Source organism: Triticum aestivum, chromosome 1B (genome assembly GCF_018294505.1).
Source record: "Triticum aestivum cultivar Chinese Spring chromosome 1B, IWGSC CS RefSeq v2.1, whole genome shotgun sequence".
Taxonomy (NCBI): Eukaryota; Viridiplantae; Streptophyta; class Magnoliopsida; order Poales; family Poaceae; genus Triticum; species Triticum aestivum.
The window spans coordinates 648,432,532-648,456,193 of NC_057795.1; the positions used below are offsets into that span (position 1 = coordinate 648,432,532).

At 43.6% G+C, this 23,662-nt stretch overlaps 1 protein-coding gene across 1 annotated transcript; it reads left to right on the top strand.

The window, feature by feature from the left end:
- The first annotated feature begins 3,998 nt into the window (after nt 1-3,998).
- LOC123098500 (uncharacterized) lies at nt 3,999-5,678 on the top strand. Its single transcript, XM_044520505.1, has 4 exons — nt 3,999-4,358; nt 4,462-4,565; nt 5,288-5,383; nt 5,465-5,678. The coding sequence occupies exons 2-4, from the start codon at nt 4,470-4,472 to the stop codon at nt 5,576-5,578; spliced, it is 306 nt and encodes a 101-aa protein (XP_044376440.1). The 5' UTR covers nt 3,999-4,358; nt 4,462-4,469; the 3' UTR covers nt 5,579-5,678.
- Nucleotides 5,679-23,662: the final 17,984 nt, after the last annotated feature.

The window sequence follows — 23,662 nt, forward strand, 5'->3', positions numbered from 1 at the left end:
GAGCACGGGCAACGCGTAGATGCCCTCCGCCACGCTTTTGGTGGCCGGAGGAGCGATCCCGAAGCCCTCCGCCGTGCCTGTTGCCGCCGGCGTTGAGCCGCCGGCCTGTTTGGGCCATTTGACCCGGGTTTGACCCCCCCCCCCTCTCTCTCTCTCACTGACCTGCGGGCCCCGCCCGGCTAATTAGGCTAGGATTAGTATTAACTAAATATTAGTTAGTTTAATAGACACTGACAGCAGGGCCCCACCTGCTAATTAATCATAGATTAGTTTCTGTTTAGTTTTAAACTAATCCAGTGGCCCCACCCGTCAGCATTGACTCTGCTGACGTGGCCTTTGACCCGGCCCCACCTGCCATTGACACTAAACAGCCCTGGGTCACTGACCAGTGGACCCCACTGGTCAGGTTTGACCTGGAGGCGCCCTGTTGACCTGCTGACGTCATGATGATGTCAGGCTGACGCAATAAGTATTTTCTGGAATTTAAATAACCTTAAATGATTTAATAATTTCAGAAAATTGTATAAACTTCCAAAATTCATAGAAAATTAACCGTAACTCCAAATTTAATAAATTATATATGAAAAATTATCAGAAAAATTCAAGGAATCCATCTGTACCATTTTCATGCATGTTAGAACAACTTATAGCTGCTGTTTAGCACAAATCAATTAAAGGGCATTTAAATAATCACATATGGAGTTTGAATTTGAATCTTGTATTCAAACCAACTTCATTTAATCTGGTTTTAGTTGCATTAGCTCAAAACACATTCATTTTGCCATGTCATGATCATGCATCATATTGTGCATTGCATTGATTGTGTTCCTTTCTGTGTTGCCGGTATTTGTCCCCTCTCGATAGACGTGATACCGATGATGTGATCGTTGACACTGATGAAGACTCAATGTTATCTTCAGAAGTGCCAGGCAAGCAAAACCCCCTTGTTCATTCCGATACAATCCTACTCTCTCGCTCCTGCTCTCTTTTACTGCATTAGGACAACACCGATTCATCTGTTACTTGCTGCGGTAGCTGAACCCCTTTATCCTCTGCATGACCTGTCATTGCCACAGTAAATAGATGAAACCCACTAGCATGAGTAGGAGTTGTTTGAGCCCTGATGTGCCTACTCATTCATGTTTGTTTGTCATGCCTGCTACTGCTTAGAGTTGAGTCAGGTCTGATTCATCGGGGATGAATCAGAGGCGTGTGAACATGTCCTACTGTGTGTGAGCTAAGTGTGTGAACACGATTTGGTAAAGGTAGCGGTGAGAGGCCATGTAGGAGTACATGGTGGGTTGTCTCATTGCAGCCGTCCTCAGGAACTGAGTTCTGTGTTTGTGATCCATGATTCAGCTACTACCACGCATTGGGCCCGAAACCAATGGACCCTCTCGGCTTCTTGATCACCCTTGTCCTCTGTCCAGGAGTTGCAAGTAGTTTCTGGTGTTTGTAGTATGCTGGAGGCCGTGCGCAGCGCTGACCGTAGGGGTGGGCTGTGATGCGGTAGGCACGTGGCCGGGTAAACCGGGCACCCGTTTGGTGTCACGGAACCCTGTACACATCGTTTGGGGCTGTGAGCGAAACTCCGGCCGGATCTCCTCATGGATGGAACCCGAATAGGCGATAAACCTGGACTAGAGACTTGAGTGTTTAGGTAGGCCGTGGCCGACACCCACGTTGGGCTTCCGCTTGAAGGTTGCCGAGTACATGTCGTGTAAACGGCGGTAAGTGGTGAGAGCGTGTGTGAAGAAGTACACCCCTGCAGGGTTAACCTAATCTATTCGAATAGCCGTGTCCACGGAAAAGGACTTCTGGGTTGCTTATATCAGTTCATAGACAAGTGAAAGTGGATACTCTAAAATACGCAAGATAAGCGTGAGTGCTATGGATGGCGTTCTCGTAGGGAGACGGGAGCGGATCCATAGTGGTGTATTGATATGGTGAATATGTGGACTCGTGTGCGCCACCTCAAAAGAGTTACTTGCAGTCGTAGTTTAGGATAGCCACCGAGTCAAAGCTGGCTTGCTGCAGTTAAACCCCACCATCCCCTTTGTTGATAATGATGCATATGTAGATAGTTCTGATGTAAGTCTTGCTGGGTACATTTGTACTCACGTTTGCCTATTTTATGTTTTTGCAGAGAGACTTCAGTCTCACTAGTATTTCCGCGTGGTCTTCGACGTTTAGCTTGTTACCTCAGCTACGATCTTGTGCCCTCGGCAGGATCTGGTAGATAGTCAGGCTTCTCAGCCTTTTTCATTTATAGATGTCTGTACTCAGACATGATAGCTTCCGCTTGTGCTTTGACTTGTATGCTCTGAGTGTTGGGTCATGAGACCCATGTTTGTAATATCTCGCTCCTCGGAGCCTATTGAATAAACTACTTGAGTCGTAGAGTCATTTTGTGATGCCATGTTGTATTGCACATATCGAGCATATTGTGTGTATGTTATTGAAATGCTTGGTATGTGTGGGATCTGACCATCTAGTTGTTTATCTTTAGTAGCCTCTCTTACCGGGAAATGTCTCCTAGTGTTTCCACTGAGCCATGGTAGCTTGCTACTGCTCCGGAACACTTAGGCTGGCCGGCATGTGTCCTTCGTCGTTCCTGTGTCTGTCCCTTCGGGGAAATGTCACGCTTGGAGTACCGGAGTCCTGTTAGCCCGCTACAGCCCGGTTCACCGGAGTCCTGCTAGCCCAGTGCTACAGCCTGGATTCACTCGCTGATGACCGACACGTTCGATGCTGGGTCATGGATGCCTGTCCCTGTAAATTTGTGCCACTTTGGGTTTACGACTAGCCATGTCAGTCCGGGCTCCTTATCATATGGATGCTAGGGACACTGTCATATACGTGTGCCAAAAGGCGCAAACGGTCCCGGGCAAAGGTAAGGCGACACCCGTGGGAATACCGTGCGTGAGGCCGCAAAGTGATATGAGGTGTTACATGCTAGATCGATGTGGCATTGAGTCAGGGTCCTGACACAGCCGCACTTGCATGTGCCGACTGAAGGGACCAAGCGAAGGTCATGCCGTGGGTGGAGGGGGCTACGGATAGTCTGCGGGAGCAAGGTGCAGAGAGGGTGCACATCGAAGAGGCAATCGGTGCAGCGGTACACCAAGTCTCCCGGGGGACAGCCCTCCATGGAGAGGTCGCAGACCCATCCATCACAGGAGCTGGGCATGCGGCTTAGCGTGAGGGTGTGCCAGGGGTGCGCGAAGAAGGAGATTGTCTGCTTGAAGTAATCGGCGCAAGCCTCATGGATGTCGAAGTCGCAGGCGCTGCATCGGTAGCCCATGAGGCCGGCCAGCTTGGATCGGCAGATGTCGCATATGTGGTTGGAAGTGCCATTGTACTGCGTCTTGAGAAGCACATGTGGGTCGGCGAAGTGTCTCCGGTGACCAGACGCCATGGCTGTGGGCCTGTGGCCAAACAAAGATATGTATGTGTTTTTGGTTTGGACAAACACAAGAGAACCCCTGATGCTAAACTGAGCTAAGCTAAGCTAAGCTAAGCCTGACTCTGGGGAGTTGGGCTTGGGTATGCCCTTCCGGAGCAAATCAATTAGTATATTTATAGAGGGACACTAGCGGGAAATACTCATTGGTTCCTGGGGACATCTGTCCCCGGAATCTCACCCCACATCCGACCCTGCCTATTAGTATTTTTCTATGCCAGCGTTTCGTATTGCAACGTTCTCTCCCGCTCCTTTTCTGGTATTTTATTCCTCCTGACCTGTTCCGCTGCATGTCCCACACTCATTTATCCATCTACCTCCTCCCCAACTGTACCTGACATTGCGTGCTGTGTATAAAAAGTAGCTGTCCATCTTTGCAGTCTGCTGCATTATCACATAGATTAGTCTGTACTGCTAATTACTCCCTCTGTTCCAAAATAGATGACCTAATTTTATACTAAAGTTAGTACAAAGTTGGGTCATCTATTTTGAAACGGAGGGAGTACATGTACTGGCCATCAAACAGAGTACGTTATTATTCTTCCGGCCCCCACCGTGATCAGTGTTCATCAGTTATTCTAATTACATGGAGTGGCCATCAAACGAATATTTCACTAAGCAACGAATATCACTGTTCATCCGCGACCAACCCATCTGCTGTTATCTCCCCGCTTCACTATCCTACCCTGCGACAGCACACCACTCTTCCCTTCCCAAACCACCTTCTCTTCCCCGCCACTCTGTTCCACTACGAACCCTAGATCCAGAATTCCGACCTCGTCGACCCCTTCTTTGCGCCCCATCCCCAATCCTCCCTCCTACAGCAGTGGTCATCCACGGAGGAGGGATTTGAAGCACGCTCTCCGCTCCTGCAACACGCGGTCGTCACTGTCAGGTGAGCTTTCCAAATCCATCCATGCCCCCTCCCTTCCTTCTTCAACATCTCATATGATTCCATCGCTCGGTCCTAATATATTGCATATATATGAATCTATCAGCACGCGTGATGGATCAAGATGATGGTCTGCATCACCCCGCCGTCGACCTTGTCGCCAGTGACCCCGCCTGCCCGACCCCAACATCCAGGACCTCTCTTCAGAAAGTTTGTGCTCTTATCACTACATTCAACGAATTCAAACGCAGGCTGGTTGTAGAAATTGGTTTTGGTGGCATGTTGCGTCTCCCGGCTATAACTAGGCTTAATTTAAAATTCAGCACATGGATCATGAGCATGGTCGATGGTCCGAACAGATGCATCAAGTTATCTCATGATAGATCTATTAAATTCTGGCTAGAGGATATCCACAAAGTTTTTGGCATACCATGTGGCACAATAGGCATCCATAGCCCTGAATATCAACAAGCCGAAAGTTCAGTTTAGTTCTTTAGATCTGTTCTTGGTTTTTCTGACAAAGGGAATCAAGTGCTCAAGAATGTCGAAGCAGTTCTATTGAAAGATTTATCTGAGTCAACTGTGAGCAATTTAGAGATTGACTGTTTCAAGATGGCTTTCGTGATTTATTCCATGGGCCACATCCTCGCACCGTCTACTAAGCATGACGTGTCAGTAATAGATTACTGGGCAGCTATTGCAAACACGGATAAAATCGTGGACTTCAACTTTTGCGAGTATGTATTTGCTGATTTACTGGCAGCTTACTGGCAGCTTGCGAGTATGTATTTACTGATGCTTGTTCTTACACTGCCCACAAAGCTAGCCATGTTATTATTGCTGACAAGCTTCACGACGCCCTCTTCACATGTTTCAAAAAGTATTTCAAATCATGGCATGTTGACTCAACTAATTGGAAGAAAAATTTCCAGTTTCTCTCCGCCACATTGTTTGACGAGAGCGGTGTCTGTATGCTTCACATCGCTCGTCACTTCAATGGCATCGGACTTGCTTCTAAGCTTTCCAATGTAAGCCTATATACTTTTGTTTGTACTTTACTTTCTGCAACACAATACTCACTTTCACTCTTACTCGTTTGGAATACTCAGGAAACACTTGCTCATCGGAAGAAACTCATGGCGGCCGAGTTACTGCAGCTAGATGGCAACCTCGCCACCTTCCCATCAGCAAAAGCAATATTTGATGGCCACCATAATGAATGATCGTCTGCCTTTCAGACCTTCTAGCTATTATTATCTATGATGTACGGCTGCGAAATACTTTCATAAATCGAGTTGAATGAAACCAGTGTTGGTTTTTTGCTGCATAATATGAAAAGAAAATAAAGGTGCTTGAAAGAGGATTCGAACCCAGGTCTATGCAATAGCTGTTGAGCCTAATAACCAACTAAACCACATGTTGTTATTGTCTATTATAGATAAACAACGTTATTTAAACCCTTCTTATTTCTGTCATATCAGAAGAAAAAAAAGTTTGGCTTGGTAACTTTGGCATTGACCAGCGTGATAACTATGGTATGAGCAACATGATAACTATACCATGATAAGGCTGGTAACTACAGTACGAGAAGGTTAAGGCATGGGGAAGTATGGTAATTTAACACAGAAATTACTGGTGAAAATGTTTCAAAAAGTCCCCCCTGGATGAAAGATACCATGGTGTTTAAAACGTAAGATATTAGTTATCATGTCTGCGATGTATACATTATCATGTTTTTTACACAGAAATTACCGGGTGTATGTTTTTCAAAAAAAAAAAATCTGGTCAAAAATTCCAGTGGCGTTTCTATGGGAGTTATGAACTTTGTATGTCTCTATTACCATGCTATTTACATAGAAATTACCGGGTCCCCCCCTCGCCACAGTCGCCACATTTACCAGGATCGGGTACATAAGTTATCAGGTGTACCATGTATGAGTTATCATGTTATTTGCACATAAGTTACCGTGGCATGTTTCAGCGACTTGCCCCACCCCCACCCTCGCCGACCAAGTCATCAGGACCGGGGGTAAATAAGTTATCGGGTCCGCAATGTTTGAGTTATCATGTTATTTGCACAGAAGTTACTATGGTATGTTTCAACAACTCCCCCACCCCCATCCTCACCGAAGTTATAGACAACGTATTTAGGACCGGGGCACACAAGTTATCAGGTCTATAAAATGTGAGTTACCATGTTGTTCACACGAAAGTTACCAGAGGATATTTCATCACCCCCCCGGGGGGGGGGGGGTCGGTAAAGTTAGCAGGAACGGGGTACATAAGTTATCAGGTTTGTGATGTGTGAGTTACCGCTATTCACAGAAAACACACCGGGGGGGGGGGGGGAGGGTTATATTTCATCAACTATTTCTCCATACTTTCCAAAATTAACATGGCGTTCGTATGTACGTGAGTTATCGAGAGTATATTTAGAGCAAAACAAATATCTGGGGTCACAATTACAACGGTGTTCGATAAATTACCGGATGTATACTTTTTAAAAACTTTTTTCCCGGGTCAAGAAAGTTATCGCATCTAGGCTCAGTAAGTTATCAGGTCTGCTATACGTATATACCAAGTTATTTACACATGAGTTACCAGAGGTGTTTTTCAACAAAAAAAAAATAGTAGGTTCAAAAATTTACCATGTTTCAGCTAATTAAGTTACCAGCTAAGCACTGCGTATATTACCATGCTCGGGATAGATGGCAAGAACCACTAAATTTGAAGCAAAATCTCGTCCGACCCAGCAAATTACGATTTCATTTTGTCGAACTATTTAACTCAACTGGAAACATGCATAAAATCAAGACAAACAACATTAGTCGAGCTTTAGGAATTGACACAAGTACCACCACGCAACAATTTATTACAATAAGCAGCTTAGTCCATGTGGTTCATGTCCCTCGTCACAATTCTTGAGTCTGAAATTTGACTCCAGCTCCCAACAAAAAAAAATCGAGAATTAGCACATCTTTTATTTTGATGCTACGAGATTTAAAAGGTTCAGTTCTTCCTGTTCAGTTATGTTGAGTTAGATTTCTCGTTTTTCATATATTACCTCAAGTATTGCAGGGCATACATGTAAAGTTATGTTGAGCAGTGGGTTATTCCTGTTCAGTTTCCTCGCGCCACTTACTATCTCATCTATGGCATATTTCCCCCAATTGACATCCGTCACGTCAGCATGCATTATCAACATCATATAAGAGCTTCGGTTCACACATGTTTTTTTCTGCCCAGGAGCAAGTGCAATTGAAAGATAAAGCATTGCAAATGCTCTCTGAGTTCTCACAGCGTCCTCGCAATTTGATCCCAACTCCTTATTGTTATCTCCCATCAGTAGCGCGACTAGTTCGTAAACTGATATTTCTTCAGATAAAACTGGGAGCTTCAGTATGCTCCGCGCAGCCTTTATTTCGCCATCCATTACTATGCCTTCACACACTGGAATTATGGACGAACCTCCCATCATGTTGCCTGTTATGTTAGCTGCAGTTTCTGTAAGATGGACTATGTCACAATGAGCAGGTCCAATCCTTAGTGCTCTCTCATCAGGCATGACATTCAACATCAACCAAGCTGAATGATTAAGGTCAGTATGAACCATCTTGTTAATCCATTCCACTCCTCCAAGTCCTATTTTCCGGATCAAAGACTACTGCTCTTCTGAAAGTACATAATACAGCTTTTGCAAATCAGATGGTCCAAATCTGTACTGTTCCTTACCGGCAACTACAGTACCAAGTGCTTCTGTTTTACTGCTCGAATGCCCATCTATTTGCCCTGAATCCTTAACAAGATCTATTGGGCTTTTACTACTCAATCCATCCGCACTAACCATATATGATTTATCTGGTTTCTGTCCTACTTGAGCCGACTGTACCACATCTAGTACACCCTGATAGTTATTTTGATGCAGTTAGTGAAGAAAACTACGTTTCAACTCCTCTATAGCAGCTAAATGAGATAGATGCATTTTACATACCTTTGATGCAGACAGATCCGCCATTGCAGCCACCACCCTGAGCTCTCTTCCGCGCCCTGACTGTGAGACCGTCGGCTGTTTTGCTTGACCTGGGGTTGACGACTATGCTGAGTTTATGAGACCGACTTGGATGGACTAGCTTCTTGCTGTAGCTCTACCTCCAACATTTCCACCGACACTTCAATTAAAGGATGGCCAACCAACCATCAGAAGTAACTGCGCTCCGCTTATTCTACTGCTAGAAAACTAAAGGCGGGGCAATTATCTTAGACATTCTTCTTACTGTAGCTTCTTGCTGACTAGCTTCTTGTTGTAGCTCTACCTAAAACATTTCCACCGACGCTCCAATTAAAGGATGGACAACCAACCACCAGAAGTAACTGCACTCCACTCCACTAATTCTACTTCTAGAAAACTAAAGGCAGGGAAATTATCTTAGACAGTAGTATTAGTTATAAAACCGCATTCAGCCAGGCATAAAGTTTTGTTCTTCTTATTGCCATTTTTTCACAAGGGACGTTGCTGTTTTTAAAAACTTTTTTAGCATCCCGATAATCTATATAACCTTCTGTTAGAAGAGAGAGAGATGATTGGTTTCGTGGAATAGTTGATATATTGCTTGAGCCTCGTGGGCATATATATAGGAGTACAATGATTTACTTGGAGGTATTGCTTGAATAGTTGATATATTGCTTGAGCCGTCATCAAGGAGGTATGGCCGTAAATACGCCCCGTGGTTGTCATATTTTAGAGTATGACACTATCCATTGTGTTTTAGCAGAAAGAACATCCGCCGGACTGTGTCCGGGGATCCTGCCAACCGTACCTCTACTAGCCGGATTCCAGATCCGGTCTCGAGGACGGAGGCCAACACAGAAGCAACACCGGACTATCCTCATACAGAGGATTCAAATAGAATGTCCGTTACAAATTCCGAAGTGGAAAGCGCCATGAATCACGGGAAAGCACTCCGCGACCCTGGTTTTTCAGACGAGGCTTTTAATGCCTTCAACTCAGGTGATGCGTACATCCGAGCCGCTCAGGAAGGGCTTGCTAGAGCCATGGACCAGTATTTGAAAGATATACGGGTAAGTATAAAAATATGATAATTATGTATATTAGTAGCCCCTGAGACTTAAAGCAGTTGGTACAACTGATTTAAGGATCATTGTACATATAGGTTCTTTCGGAGAAGAACAACCTGTTATCTCAAGAGCTGGAAGAGTGTCGAACCCAGATAACGGCCACTATGGCCAAGCTGTCAAGATCCAAAGATGTGGTATGTATTCCCGAATTGAGGAAAAACAATATTGTGTTCATAAACCAGTAACGCTAACAATATCTGATGACCAAAATCCTCAGATAATCCAGAACCGAATCCGGGAACCCCACAAGAGGGTGAGCAAGAGGCACAAAGGCCAGCAGCCGCTGGCGAGCGTGTACTTACATGGGCCATACGGAAGAATAACACGCTCCAAGATGCTAATACCCAGCTGGGTGAAGAATTGAAAGATGTTCGGGCCCAGCTGGCTGACTCTGTGAAGGAAAATAAGAGGCTTCAGCGCGGAATTTTTAGTATGTTCTCAAACGAACATTTACAGAGTTCGGTAAAGAGAGGAACTAACAGAGTTATGTCTGTAGGTATGCTGACGGGCCGTCCCGAAGAGGAGATGCCCGGATCCTCAGGCGATCTGCTAAAAGAGCTTTCGCAACTGCACGAGCAAGTTCGGCAGGTCATGCGGAGTGTCGCCAAGGCCTTGTGGCCATCTGCCTCCCTACCAGGAAGTATGAGGGAGCTTGCTCAGCTTTTCAAGGGAGCGCGGCGGCGTTTCCGACTATGGAAGATATCTCCCTGTCGAGAAGGTGCGAGGGAGGCTTGGGCCATGGTGAAAACACGGTATACCAAGCTTGATCTGAATCATATGGCCCGGGTTGGACCTGTAGGGTCAGATGAGAAAGAGATTCCCGTTAGTCTGGTATATGACCAGGTAGAATTAGCCGCAAAATATTCCCAACAGGATTGTAGACTAGACAACCTGTTGGATGTCATAGAATAAGAAGCATTTGAGTCTAAATGAGTATGTACTTCAATTGACATACTTGTCCCTAGCCGGATTGTAAAACATTTGAAATGGCGGACCTTTTCGCTTCAGCCTCTGGACCCGACAGTCCGGAGTGTTTCTGAATACCCGCTCAGTAATATAAACCGGGGTACGTGTAGAAACCAGGCGTAGGGGTCATAATTGCTTGAACAGACAAGTACCCAACTAGCTATGTTATATTACATGGTTAGTAAGAAACATCTTCCAGAGAGAATAGTTCCCTTAGGGGTTCCTTTCCCTGGGTACGCATGCATTAACGTGCATGTCCGAACTGCGATCAAAAAGCACAGGACATGTAACATATGGGGGTTTGTATTGCGATAGGTTAAAAACATCTTTAGTCCACCAATCGAATATTTCGTTAAGAACACTAGCTTTCGACTTCACCCAGTCTGAGGTACACGTCTGGAGTACCCGGCAGTAACAATCGCAGAGGTGCTCCCTTTATGCCCTAGCCGAACTAACGGGAACGTAGGGCATAAGCACAGGAGCCAGGCAATCCAGCTTGGCCAAAACTTAAGTCATATCGATGCATATAATGGCGAAGAAAAGGTGCATATGGAAAAAGGACGCATATGCAGTGGGCTTGATGCCCTAAAGATAATTATATTAAGCTTCTATATAAGAAGCCCCCAGGTATAGTGACCGCACATATTTGAAAATTAGTGCGTTACAAGTGTGTAGTCTAGCCACGATAAAGCGTCAGAGCTTTTCAAAAAGGAAAGGCAAGAACAGGGCTAAAAAGAAAATTGAAAGCAACAGACGGAAGGAGACGAACAGGGAGTTCGGCGCTAGGCGTAGAACCTTCGGAGTCTGGCTGCGTTCCATGGGTTCGGCTCGAGGCAATTATCGGATGCATCCCCGCAGTGGGTACGCTCCACCAGTGAGAACTTTGTCAATAATGAAGGGACCCTCCCACTTGGGCTTGAGATTGTCCTTTTTCTTCTCCGGTAGACGTAGAACGAGTTCGCCAATATTATAAGTCTTGGCCCGCACTTCTCTGGTTTGATACCTGCGAGCCTGTTGGTGATAGAATGCGGAACGGGCTTTTGCGACATCGCGATCCTCTTCCAGGGCATCTAAACTGTCCTGCCGACCGAGCTCGGCCTCTCTCTCTCTCTTCGTACATGCGCACTCGAGGTGAGTCATGAATAATATCGTAGGGAAGCACAACCTCTGCGCCATACACCATGAAGAAGGGTGTGTATCCGGTAGTGCGATTTGGTGTGGTCCACAGCCCCCAGAGTGCGGAGTTGAGCTCCTCAACCCAGTGCGTGTCTGATTCTTTTAAGGATCGCACTAGTCTAGGTTTAATGCGGCTCATAATAAGACCATTGGATCGTTCGACTTGACCGTTTGTTTGAGGGTGATAGACGGAGGCGTAATCGAGCTTAATGCCGATCTTGCCGCACCAAGTTTTCACCTCATCGGCCGTGAAATTGGAGCCATTGTCGGTGATGATGTTGTGGGGGACACCATAACGGTGTACTACACCCGATATGAAGTCTATCACAGGTCCGGATTCGGCTGTTTTAACTGGTTTGGCTTCTATCCACCATGACCAACAGGTATTTTTTTTCTTATGGCTTCCTCCTTTAAGGGGTCCAACCATATCAAGCCCCCAGACCGCGAAATGCCAAGTTATGGGGATTGTTTATAGGGCGGTGGGTGCCATATGGCTTTGGTTGGCGAAAAGCTGGCATCCAACGCAATGTTGGAAAAGGTCTTGTGCGTCTGCTCGGGCCGTCGGTCAGGAAAAACCTGTACGGAAGGCCTTGCTTACAAGGGCCCGAGCTGCGGCATGGTGACCGCCGAGGCCGACGTGAATTTCAGCCAAGAGCTGCTGCCCTTCCTCCTCGGAGATACATCTTTGAAGTACCCCGGTAGCGCTTTTCTTATAAAGCTCTCCCTCATGGACTTTGTAGGCTTTAGAGCGCCGCACAATGCAGCGTGCCTCATTTTGGTCCTCGGGGAGTTCGTGCCTATTAAGGTAGGCCAAGAAGGGTTCGGTCCATGGGGCGATAACAGCCATGATGAGATGGGCCGAGGGTGTTATTTTGGTGGCAGAGCCCCCGATTATGTCAGTGTGTTCAACTTCTGGGGTTGTGGTCGGATCCGGACTGATGTTTCCGGTCTCCCCTTGCCACACTACGGATGGCTTAAAAAGCCTTTCCAGAAAGATATTGGGTAGGACGGGGTCGCGCTTAGTACCGATACGGGCGAGGACATCCACCGCTTGATTGTTTTCTCGAACCACATGATGAAATTCGAGCCCCTCGAACCGAGCTGACATCTTAAGGACGGCATTATGATATGGAGATGACCCTCGGACCACATTTATTTGAGATATTGCAAGGTTTGAATCCCCACGCACTTGTAGGTGCTGAATGTACACGGAGATGACCATCCGAAGACCATGCAACAGAGCCTTGTATTTGGCTGCATTGTTGGAGTCTGTGTATAATATTTGGAGTACGTATTGGACTGTATCTCTAGTGGGGGGGGGTGAGGACGATGCCTGCTCCCAGACCTGCCAGCATTTTAGAGCCGTCGAAGTGCATGATCCAGTTGGAGTATGTGTCGTACTCTTTAGGGAGTTCGGCCTCTGTCCATTTGGACGAAGTCCACCAATACATGGGATTTAATGGTTCTCCGTGGTTTATATGTTATGTCGAATGGGAGGAGCTCTATGGCCCACTTGGCAATCCGGCCCGTGGCATCGTGGTTGTTTATTATGTCATTAAGTGGTACTTCAGAGGCCACCGTGATTGAACACTCTTGAAAGTAGTGTCATAATTTCCGGGATGCCATAAAGACCGCGTATGCTATTTTTTGATAATGTGGGTACCGGGATTTGCATGGTGTGAGGACAGTGGATACGTAGTATACCGACTTCTGAATCGGAAATTTGTGTCTGTCTTCCTCTCGTTCGACAACGAGCACCGCACTCACAACTTGGTGTGTTGCGGCTATGTATAACAACATAGGTTCACCGATGTTCGGCGTGGCCAGGATTGGGTTGCTTGCTAAAAGAGCCTTTATTTCCTCTAGTCCGGCCGTTGCCGCGTCCGTCCACTCGAAGTGTTCAGTTTGCCGAAGTAGGCGATAAAGTGGCAATACCTTTTCTCCCAAACTGGAGATAAAGCGTTTTAACGCTGCCACGCATCCAGTTAGTTTCTGGATTTGTTTGAGGTCTATTGAGGTAGCCAACTGTGACAAAGCTCATATTTTGGCTGGGTTTTCTTCAATTCCTCTATTGGAAACGATGAATACCAGTAGCTTTCCGGCGGGAACGCCGAAAACACATTTTTCCGGATTGAGCTTAACGTCATATGTTTGGAGGTTATCGAACGTGAGCCTTAGATCGTCTATTAAAGACTCAGCATATCTGGTCTTGATGACTACGTCATCGACGTATGCTTCAACTGTTTTGCCGATTTGTTTCTCTAGGCATGTTTGAATCATGCGTTGGTAGGTGGCGCCGGCGTTTTTGAGCCCGAAAGGCATAGTGTTGAAGCAAAAAGGCCCGTATGGGGTTATAAATATTGTTGCGGCTTGATCAGTCTTTGCCATCTTGATTTGATGGTATCCAGAGTATGCATCGAGGAAACACAGTGAGTCGTGTCCCACGGTGGCATCGATAATCTGGTCGACGCGTGGGAGAGGGAAGGGATCCTTAGAGCAGGCCTTGTTGAGGTCTTTGAAATCGACACATAGGCGCCAGGATTTATCCTTCTTTGGTACCATCACCAAGTTTGCTAGCTAATCCGGGTGTTTTATTTCTCTGATGAATCCAGCCTCGAGTAACTTGGCTAGTTCCTCTCCCATGGCTTGTCGTTTGGGTTCTGAAAAGCACCATAGTGTTTGCTTGACCGGGCTTGTGTCCCTTCACTATGTTAAGGCTGTGTTTGGCCAGCCTACGCTGGGATCCCCAGCATATCGGAAGGGTGCCAGGCGAAAATATCCCAATTCTCGCGTAGAAACGCCCGCAGTGCAGCGTTAATTGAGGGGTCCAGCTGTGCCCCGATGGATGCTGTCTTCAAGGAGTCCGTTGGGTGGACTTAGAATTTGACTATTTCGTCCGCTAGTTTGAAGGAGGTGCACTTTGACCGCTTATCGAGTATCATGTCGTCCCTATCCACTTTGGAGCGTAATGCAGTTAATTCTTCGGCCGCAGGGCTCCAGACAATGCTTCGAGGGCCAAGGCGATTGTTTTATTTTCGGCGCGGAGTGCTGTGTCCGGATCACTAGCAAGGGTGATGATTCCATTGGGCCAAGGCATTTTGAGCTTCATGTACCCGTAATGGGGTACAACTTGGAAGCTCGCAAACGCATCCCGCCCTAACAAGGCGTGATATCCATTGGTGAAAGGGGCCACATGAAAGGTTATTTATTCGGACCGATAATTCTCCGGTGTGCCGAATACCACATCGAGTGTGATTTTTCCCGCACATCATGCCTCCCAGCTGGGAATAATTCCTCTAAAGGTTGTGCTGCTTTGTTCAATGCGGCTCCTGTATATTTCCATTTTATTGAGAGTTTCCTCGTAAATGAGGTTTAGGCCGCTACCGCCGTCCATGAACACTTTGGTAAGCCGGAAGCCGTCCACCATTGGACTCAGGACTAAGGCGGCTGGTGCCCGAATTGTCTTGAATTGCAGTTCATCACTGGCACTGAAAGTTATGGCCGTGTCGTTCCAGGGGTTTATTGCTGCGACTTGGCAGACTTCGGCGAGGCCGCGGAGTGCGTTGTCCTAGGTGCGGTGCGCAAGTTTAGTCCCACCTCGCTAGCCGAGGGGAGACCACACTGGTTTATAAGCCCCAGTGCGGTAGCTCTCTTGAGCTCCTCTCTAAGTAGGCCTTGTGGCCTAAACAATCTGTGCTGCCCTGTTGGGCCTACTAGGCTAGCGGGCCTGCATCCTGGCCCAACTACAGGCTGGGTTTCTAGTCGTATGTAGGTCGTTGTGGGCCAGTAGGCGGACTTTTTTTCCGCTTTATTTATTTTCTTCTATTTATTTCTGAGTTATTTTTTGCTGTATTTAGAATTTCTTTGTGAATATTTTTGCTTTAGGTACCAAAGATTACAAACTTTCTGTTAGTGTCAGTAGTTTTCAAATTTGAATAGTTTGAGTTTGAATTATTTGAAATTTGTGTGAATCACTAGTTTAGGAATAGCTTTACTTTAAAATAGATTTTTCTGTGATTCTTTTTTCTTATGTTTAATATTAGTGTGTTTTATCATTATATTCAATTTGTTAATACTTAGGTTATTTAAAAAAATGAAATGCCTTTGTAACAGATGAGTTTCGTCCGAAACCCTGATACTTCGAAAGAGATTGTCCATTTTGTACACGAAGTGGATCCAGTTTTTGCCGTAACCCTCTCTACTTTTTTGCACATGCTATGTGGGTGAAATGATGATACAATGCCAACTTTCAACCTTTTCAGAGTTCGTTTATAGTTCTTTTCAATTTCAGGGTCATTCAACTAAAAAAATCAGTGAATACATGAAAAATAGCAAATGATGTCAGAAAGGGTTGAAAACTGATGACGTGCCTTTGCATACTATGAATGCCTCCGGTGGTGTACCAGATATGCAATGAATCAAGAGCGACATGTATAAAAATTATGAAGGTGGCCTTGCCACAAATACGATGTCAACTACATGATCATGCAAAGAGCAATATGACAAAAGTAATGCGTGTCATATGAACGGAACGGTGGAAAGTTGCATGTCAATATATCTCGGAATGGCTATGGAAATGCCATAATATGTAGGTATGGTGGCTGTTTTGAGGAAGGTAATGGTGGGTGTATGGTTCCGGCGAAAGTTGCGTGGCACAAGAGAGGCTAGCAATGGTGGGAGGGTGAAAGGGTGCGTATAATCCATGGACTCAACATTAGTCAAAAGAACTCATGTACTTGTTGCAAAAATCTTGAAGTCATCAAAAACAAAAGCACTACGCGCATGCTCCTAGGGGGATAGATTGGTAGGAAAAGACCATCGCTCGTCCCCGACAGCCACTCATAAGGAAGACAATCAATAAATAAAATTATGCTCCAACTTCATCACAAAGTGGTTCACCATACGTGCATGCTACGGGAATCACAAACCCCAACACAAGTATTTTTCATAATCACCTCAACTAGCATGACTCTAATATCACTACCTCCATATCTCAAAACAATTATCAAGCATCATATTGATCATAGCATCCAATTCTTTTCTATGATAGTTTTTATTATACCCAATTTGGATGCTCATCATTCTAGGACCAACTTTGTAACCATAGCAAATACCATTCTGTTCTAAAAGACTCTCAAAATAATATAAGTGAAGCATGAGAGACTAGCAATTTCTTCAAAATTAAGTCACCACCGTGCTCTAAAAAATATAAGTGAAGCACTAGAGCAAAAACTATCAAGCTCAAAAGATATAAGTGACGCACATAGAGTATTCTAGCAAATCCTAATCAAGTAGGCTTATCCCAAAAGGTGTGTACAGCAAGGATGATTGTGGTAAACTAAAAATCAAAGACTAATATAATACACGACGCTCCAAGAAAAACACATATCATGTGGCGAATAAAAATATAGCTCCAAGTAAAGTTACCAATGAACGAAGACAAAAGAGGGGATGCCTTCTCGGGGCATCCCCAAGCTTAGGCTTTTGGCTATCCTTGAATATCTTGGGGTGCCATGGGCATCCCCAAGCTTAGGATCTTGCCACTCCTTATTCCATAGTCCATAAAAGCTTTACCCAAAACTTGAAAACTTCACAACACAAAACTCAACAGGAAATCTTATAAGCTCCGTTAGTGAAAGAAAACAAAACCACCACATAAGGTACTGTAATGAACTCATTCTTTATTTATTTTGGTGTTAAACCTACTGTATTCCAACTTCTCTATGGTTTATTAACTATTTTACTAGCCATAAATGCATCAAAATAAGCAAACAACACACGAAAAACAGAATCTGTCAAAAACAGAACAGTCTGTAGCAATCTGTAACTAACGCAAACTTCTGGAACACTAAAACTCCTACCAAAATAGGAAGTCCTGGAAATTTTTTCTATTGATCAGCATCAAAAAGAATAAATGCAAAAGCACGATTCTGTGATTTAACAAAACTAAATTCGTGCGTGCAAAGTTTCTGTCTTTCAGCAGAATCAAATCAACTACCATCATAGGTTATCCTATAGGTTCTACTTGGCACAAACACTAATTAAAAGATAAAAACACATCTAAACAGAAGGTAGATGCAAGATTTATTACTAAACAGGAACAAAAACAAAAAACACAAACAAAATTGGGTTGCCTCCCAACTAGCGCTATCGTTTAAAGCCCCTAGCTAGCCTAAAAGCGAAGATAGATCTAAGTAGTGCCGTAATAATAAGATAGATCTTAAAAGCTCATCTCATATTCTCTACGTTCGGCAGCAAGTTTTATTTGAGGCAAGCAAAAGTAAGCAAAAGGGCTAAATTTAGCGGGACAAAAGTCTCCAAGATCAATCTCAGGAGAAACGGGTTCCTCCTTTGGCCCTTCATAATGCACAACTAATTCATCACTAAAAGCATTCTTTTGGGAAAATCTCGTGAGCCTATACTCAAGAGAGTATCCTAGCTCATTGTTTCTAAGGGAAAAATCATTATTAAGTTCGGCAATTCTATCAATCAAGACATTGGTAGGAACCTTTTTTCTAAGGTTTTCATTGAAAGCAACATAGTCCCAAGATTGAAAATGCCTAATTTCCTCTTGATCAAATAGGACCGCCTCTATGGGAGGACGACCGGCATCCACCCTATAGTGCGCAAAGATTTCTTTGGCCTCTCTTATTATAAATCTAAACTCATGAGCCAAAAAGATAGTAACAACATGTTTAACAGAAGAATGCTCAATATTGGAAAATTCTAGAAAAAATCTTTGTATGCAGGGATGCATATGCATAAATTGTCTTTCAAGTTCAACTACAAGCATAGCAATGGCATCCGCAAGACTACTAGTTCTGTGAAGAATAGAACCACCCATGGAAGGTAAAGCACCGGCACAAGTAAAGAAATTTTGAATAACACTTTTTCCAATAATGTTACCACTACCGATTCAAAACTTTTTAGTATGCAAGATAGGGGTTCTTCAGCCGGAGCCTCGTAATTTTCCATGTTATCATTATTGTCCATATCGACGATAATCTCTCCAATTTCAGACATAACGGCAAACGAAAGCAAGGAAGAAGAAAGCAAGCGAGAGGAGGAGATTGGGAAAGAGAGGGCAAATAAAAAGGCAAGGGTGAAGTGGGGGAGAGGAAAACGAGAGGCGAATGGCAAATAATGTAAATGCGAGGGAGATGAGTTTGTGATGGGCACTTGGTATGTCTTGACTTGAGCGAAGACCTCCCCGGTAACGGTGCCAGAAATCCTTCTTGCTACGTCTTGAGCTTGCATTGGTTTTCCTTGAAGAGGAAAGGATGATGCAACAATAGTAGCGTAAGTATTTCCCTCAGTTTTTGAGAACCAACGTATCAATCCAGTAGGATGCTCCTCAAAAGTCCCATGCACCTACACAAACTAACAAAGAACTCGCAACCAACGCAATAAAGGGCTTGTCAATCCCTTCACGGCCACTTGCGAAAGTGAGATCTAATAGAGATAGTATGATAAGATGAATATATTTTTGGTATTTTATAAGATAAATGCAAAAGTAAAGATGCAAATAAAAGTAGATTGGAAGCAAATATGATAAGAGATAGACCCCGGGGCCATAGGTTTCACTAGAGGCTTCTCTCAAGATAGCATAAGTATTACGGTGGGTGAACAAATTACTGTCGAGAAATTGATAGAAAAGCGAATAATTATGAGATTATCTAGGCATGATCATGTATATAGGCATCACGTCCGCAACAAGTAGACCGACTCCTGCCTGCATCTACTACTATTACTCCACAGATCAACCGACTCCCGCCTGCATCTAGAGTATTAAGTTCATAAGAACCGAGTAACGCCTTAAGCAAGATGACATGATGTAGAGGGATAAACTCATGCAATATGATATAAACCCCATCTTTTTATCCTCGATGGCAACAATACAATACGTGCCTTGCAACCCTTTCTGTCACTGGGTAAGGACACCGCAAGATTGAACCCAAAGCTAAGCACTTCTCCCATGGCAAGAAATATCAATCTAGTAGGCCAAACCAAACTGATAATTCGAAGATACTTGCAAAGATAACTCAATCATACATAAAAGAATTCAGAGGAGATTCAAATATTTCTCATAGATAAACTTGATCATAAACCCACAATTCATCAGATGTCGACAAACACACCGCAAAAAGAGTTTACATCGAATAGATCTCCACAAGAGAGGGGGAGAACATTGTATTGAGATCCAAAAAGAGAGAAGAAGCCATCTAGCTAATAACTATGGACCCGAAGGTCTATGGTAAACTACTCACAACTCATCGGAGGGGCTATGGTGTTGATGTAGAAGCCCTCCGTGGTCGATTCCCCCTCCGACAGAGCACCGGCGAAGGCTCCAAGATGGGATCTCGCGGATACAGAAGGTTACAGCGATGAAAATTGTGTTTCATTGGCTCCCTGGATGTTTTCGGGGTACGTAGGCTTATATAGGAGGAATAAGTACGTTGGTGGCCGCCCGAGGGGCCCACGAGACAGGGGGCGCACCCTATAGGGGGGCGCGCCCTACCCTCTCATGGACGCCTCGGCTGCTTCTTGGCTTGCAGTCCAAGTCCTCGGGATCACGTTTGTTCCAAAAATCACGGTCCCGAAGGTTTCATTCCGTGTGGACTCCGTTTGATATTCCTTTTCTTCGAAATACTGAAATAGGCAAAAAAACAGCAATACGGGCTGGGCCTCCGGTTAGTAGGTTAGTCCCAAAATGATATAAATGTGTAAAATAAAGCCCATAAACATCCAAAAGGGGTAATATAATAGCATGGAACAATCAAAAATTATAGATACGTTAGAGACGTATCAGAGCCTCCTACTGGATTGATACCTTGGTTCTCAAAAACTGAGGGAAATACTTACGCTACTATTGCTGCATCACCCTTTCCTCTTCAAGGAAAACCAACGCAAGCTCAAGACGTAGCAAGAAGGATTTCTGGCGCCATTGTCGGGGAGGTCTTCGCTCAAGTCAAGACATAGCAAGTACCCATCACAAACTCATGTCCCTCGCATTTACATTATTGGCCATTTGCCTATCATTTTCCTCTCCCCCACTTCACCCTTGCCGTTTTATTCGCCCTCTCTTTCCCAATCTTCTCCTCTCTCTTTCGCTTGCCTTTTTCTGTTTGCTTGTGTGTTGGATTACTTGTCGCCATGGCGCAAGATAATACCAAATTGTGTGATTTCTCCAATACCAATAATAATGATTTCCTTAGTACTCCGATTGCTCCTCTTAATGATGTTGAGTCTTGTGAAATTAATACTGCTTTGCTGAATCTTGTTATGAAAGGTCAATTCGTCGGCCTTCCTAGTGAAGATGCCGCTACCCATCTAAACAACTTTGTTGATTTGTGTGATATGCAAAAGAACAAAGATACAGACAATGATATTGTTAAATTGAAGTTATTTCCGTTTTCACTTAGAGATCGTGCTAAAGTTTGGTTTTCGTCTTAGCCTAAGAATAGTATTGATTCATGGAATAAGTGCAAAGATGCTTTTATCTCTAAATATTTTCCTCCTGCTAAGATCATCACTCTTAGGAATGATATTATGAATCTTAAACAACTTGATCATAAGCATGTTACCCAATCTTGGGAAAGAATGAAATTGATGATACGCAATTGCCCTACTCATGGTTTGAATTTATGGACGATCATACAAAAATTTTATGCCGTATTGAACTTTGCTTCTAGAAATCTTTTAGATTCGGCCGCGGGAGGCACGTTTATGGAAATCACTTTAGGAGATGCTACAAAACTCCTTGATAATATTATGGCTAATTACTCTCAATGGCACACCGAAAGATCTTCTAGTAAAAAAGTGCATGCTATAGAAGAAATTAATGTTTTGAGTGGAAAGATGGATGAACTTATGAAATTGTTTGCTACTAAGAGTGCTCCTCTTGATCCTAATGATATGCCTTTGTCTACTTTGATTAAGAATAATAATGAATCTATGTATGTGAATTTTGTTGGTAGGAATAGTTTTGGAAACGATGCTTATAGCAGAAACTTTAACCCTAGACCGTTCCCTAGTAATTCCTCTAATAATTATGGAAATTCCTACAATAATTCTTATGGTAATTTTAATAAGATGCCCTCTGATTTTGAGAATAGTGTAAAACAATTTATGATCTCTCAAAAGAATTTTAATGCCTTGCTTGAAGAAAAATTACTCAAGGTTGATGATTTGGCTAGGAACGTTGATAGACTTTCGCTTGATGTTGATTCTTTGAAACTTAGATCTACTCCTCCTAAGCATGATATCAATGAGTCTCTCAAAGCAATGAGAATTTCCATTGATTAGTGCAAGGAAAGAACCGCTAGATTGCGTGCTAAGAAAGATTGCTTTATAAAAGCGTGTTCTTCTAGTTTCAATGAAAATAATGATGAAGATCTTAAAGTTATTGATGTGTCCCCTATTAGATCTTTGTTTTGCGATACGAATCTTAATAATGATGGGACTGGAGATGAGTCAACTTTAGTTAAAAGGCGTCCCAATAATTCGGAGTTTTTAGATCTTGATGCTAAATTTGGTAAAAGTGGGATTGGAGAGGTCAAGACTTTAAATAGCATTGAACCCACTATCTTGGATTTCAAGGAATTTAATTATGATAATTGTTCTTTAGAAGGTTGTATTTCCTTGTTGCAATCCATTGTGAATTATCCTCATGCTTATAGTCAAAATAAAGCTTTTACCAGACATATTGTTGATGCCTTGATGCATTCTTTTGATGAAAAACTTAATTTGGAAGTTTCTATACCTAGAAAACTTAATGATGAGTGGGAACCTACTATAAAGATTAAAATTAAAGATCATGAGTGTTATGCTTTGTGTGATTTGGGTGCTAGTGTTTCCACGATTCCGAAAACTTTATGTGATATTCTAGGTTTCCATGATCTTGATGATTGCTCTTTAAATTTGCACCTTGCGGATTCCACCATTAAAAAGCCAATGGGAAGGATCAATGATGTTCTCATTGTTGCAAATAGAAATTTGGTGCCCGTAGAATTTATCGTTCTTGATATAGATTGCAATCTTTCTTGCCCTATTATTCTTGGTAGACCTTTCCTTAGAACGATTGGCGCGATTATTGATATGAAGGAAGGGAATATTAGATTCCAATTTCAATTAAGGAAAGGCATGGAGAACTTTCCAAGAAAGAAAATTAAATTACCTTATGAATCTATCATGCGAGCTACTTATGAATTGAGTGCCAAGATGGCACTACTTAGATCTATCCTCGCTTTTATGCCTAGCTAGGGGCGTTAAACGATAGCGCTAGTTGGGAGGCAACCCAATTTTATTTGTGTTTTTTGTTTTTTTTCTGTTTAGTAATAAATTTTGCATCTACCTTCTGTTTAGATGTGTTTTTATGTTTTAATTAGTGTTTGTGCCAAGTAGAACCTATAGGATAACCTATGGTGATAGTTAATTTGATTCTGCTGAAAAACAGAAACTTTGCACGCACGAAAATAGTTTTGTTAATTCACAGAAATGTGATTGTGCGTTGCTTCTTTTTGATGTAGATCAATAGACAAATTGTGCAGGACTTCCTATTTTTGTAGGATTTTTAGAGTTCCATAAGTATTCGAGGGTTATAGATTACTATAGACTGTTCTGTTTTTGACATATTCTGTTTTTCGTGTGTTGTTTGCTTATTTTGATGCATCTATGGCCAGTATTAAGTGGTATGAACCATAGAGAACTTGAAATACAGTAGGTTTAACACCAATATAAATAAAGAATGAGTTCATTAGAGTACCTTATATGGTGGTTTTGGTTTCTTGCACTAACGGAGCTTATGAGATTTCCTGTTGAGTTTTGTGTTGTGAAGTTTTCAAGTTTTGGGTAAAGATTTGATGGAGTATGGAATAAGGAGTGGCAAGAGCCTAAGCTTGGGGATGCCCATGGCACCCCAGGATATTCAAGAATAGCCAAAATCCTAAGCTTGGGGATGCCCCTGGAAGGCATCCCCTCTTTCGTCTTCGTTTATCGGTAACTTTACTTGGAGCTATATTTTTATTCGC

What these genes read in the sequence shown, in the direction of transcription:
- LOC123098500 (XM_044520505.1), top strand. Translation starts at nt 4,470, where the DNA reads ATGGATCAAGATGATGGTCTGCATCACCCCGCCGTCGACCTTGTCGCC. An exon ending in CCAGGACCTCTCTTCAGAAA is followed by an intron (nt 4,566 to 5,287) that starts GTTTGTGCTCTT and finishes AAAAATTTCCAG; the next exon opens with TTTCTCTCCGCCACATTGTT. An exon ending in TTGCTTCTAAGCTTTCCAAT is followed by an intron (nt 5,384 to 5,464) that starts GTAAGCCTATAT and finishes TGGAATACTCAG; the next exon opens with GAAACACTTGCTCATCGGAA.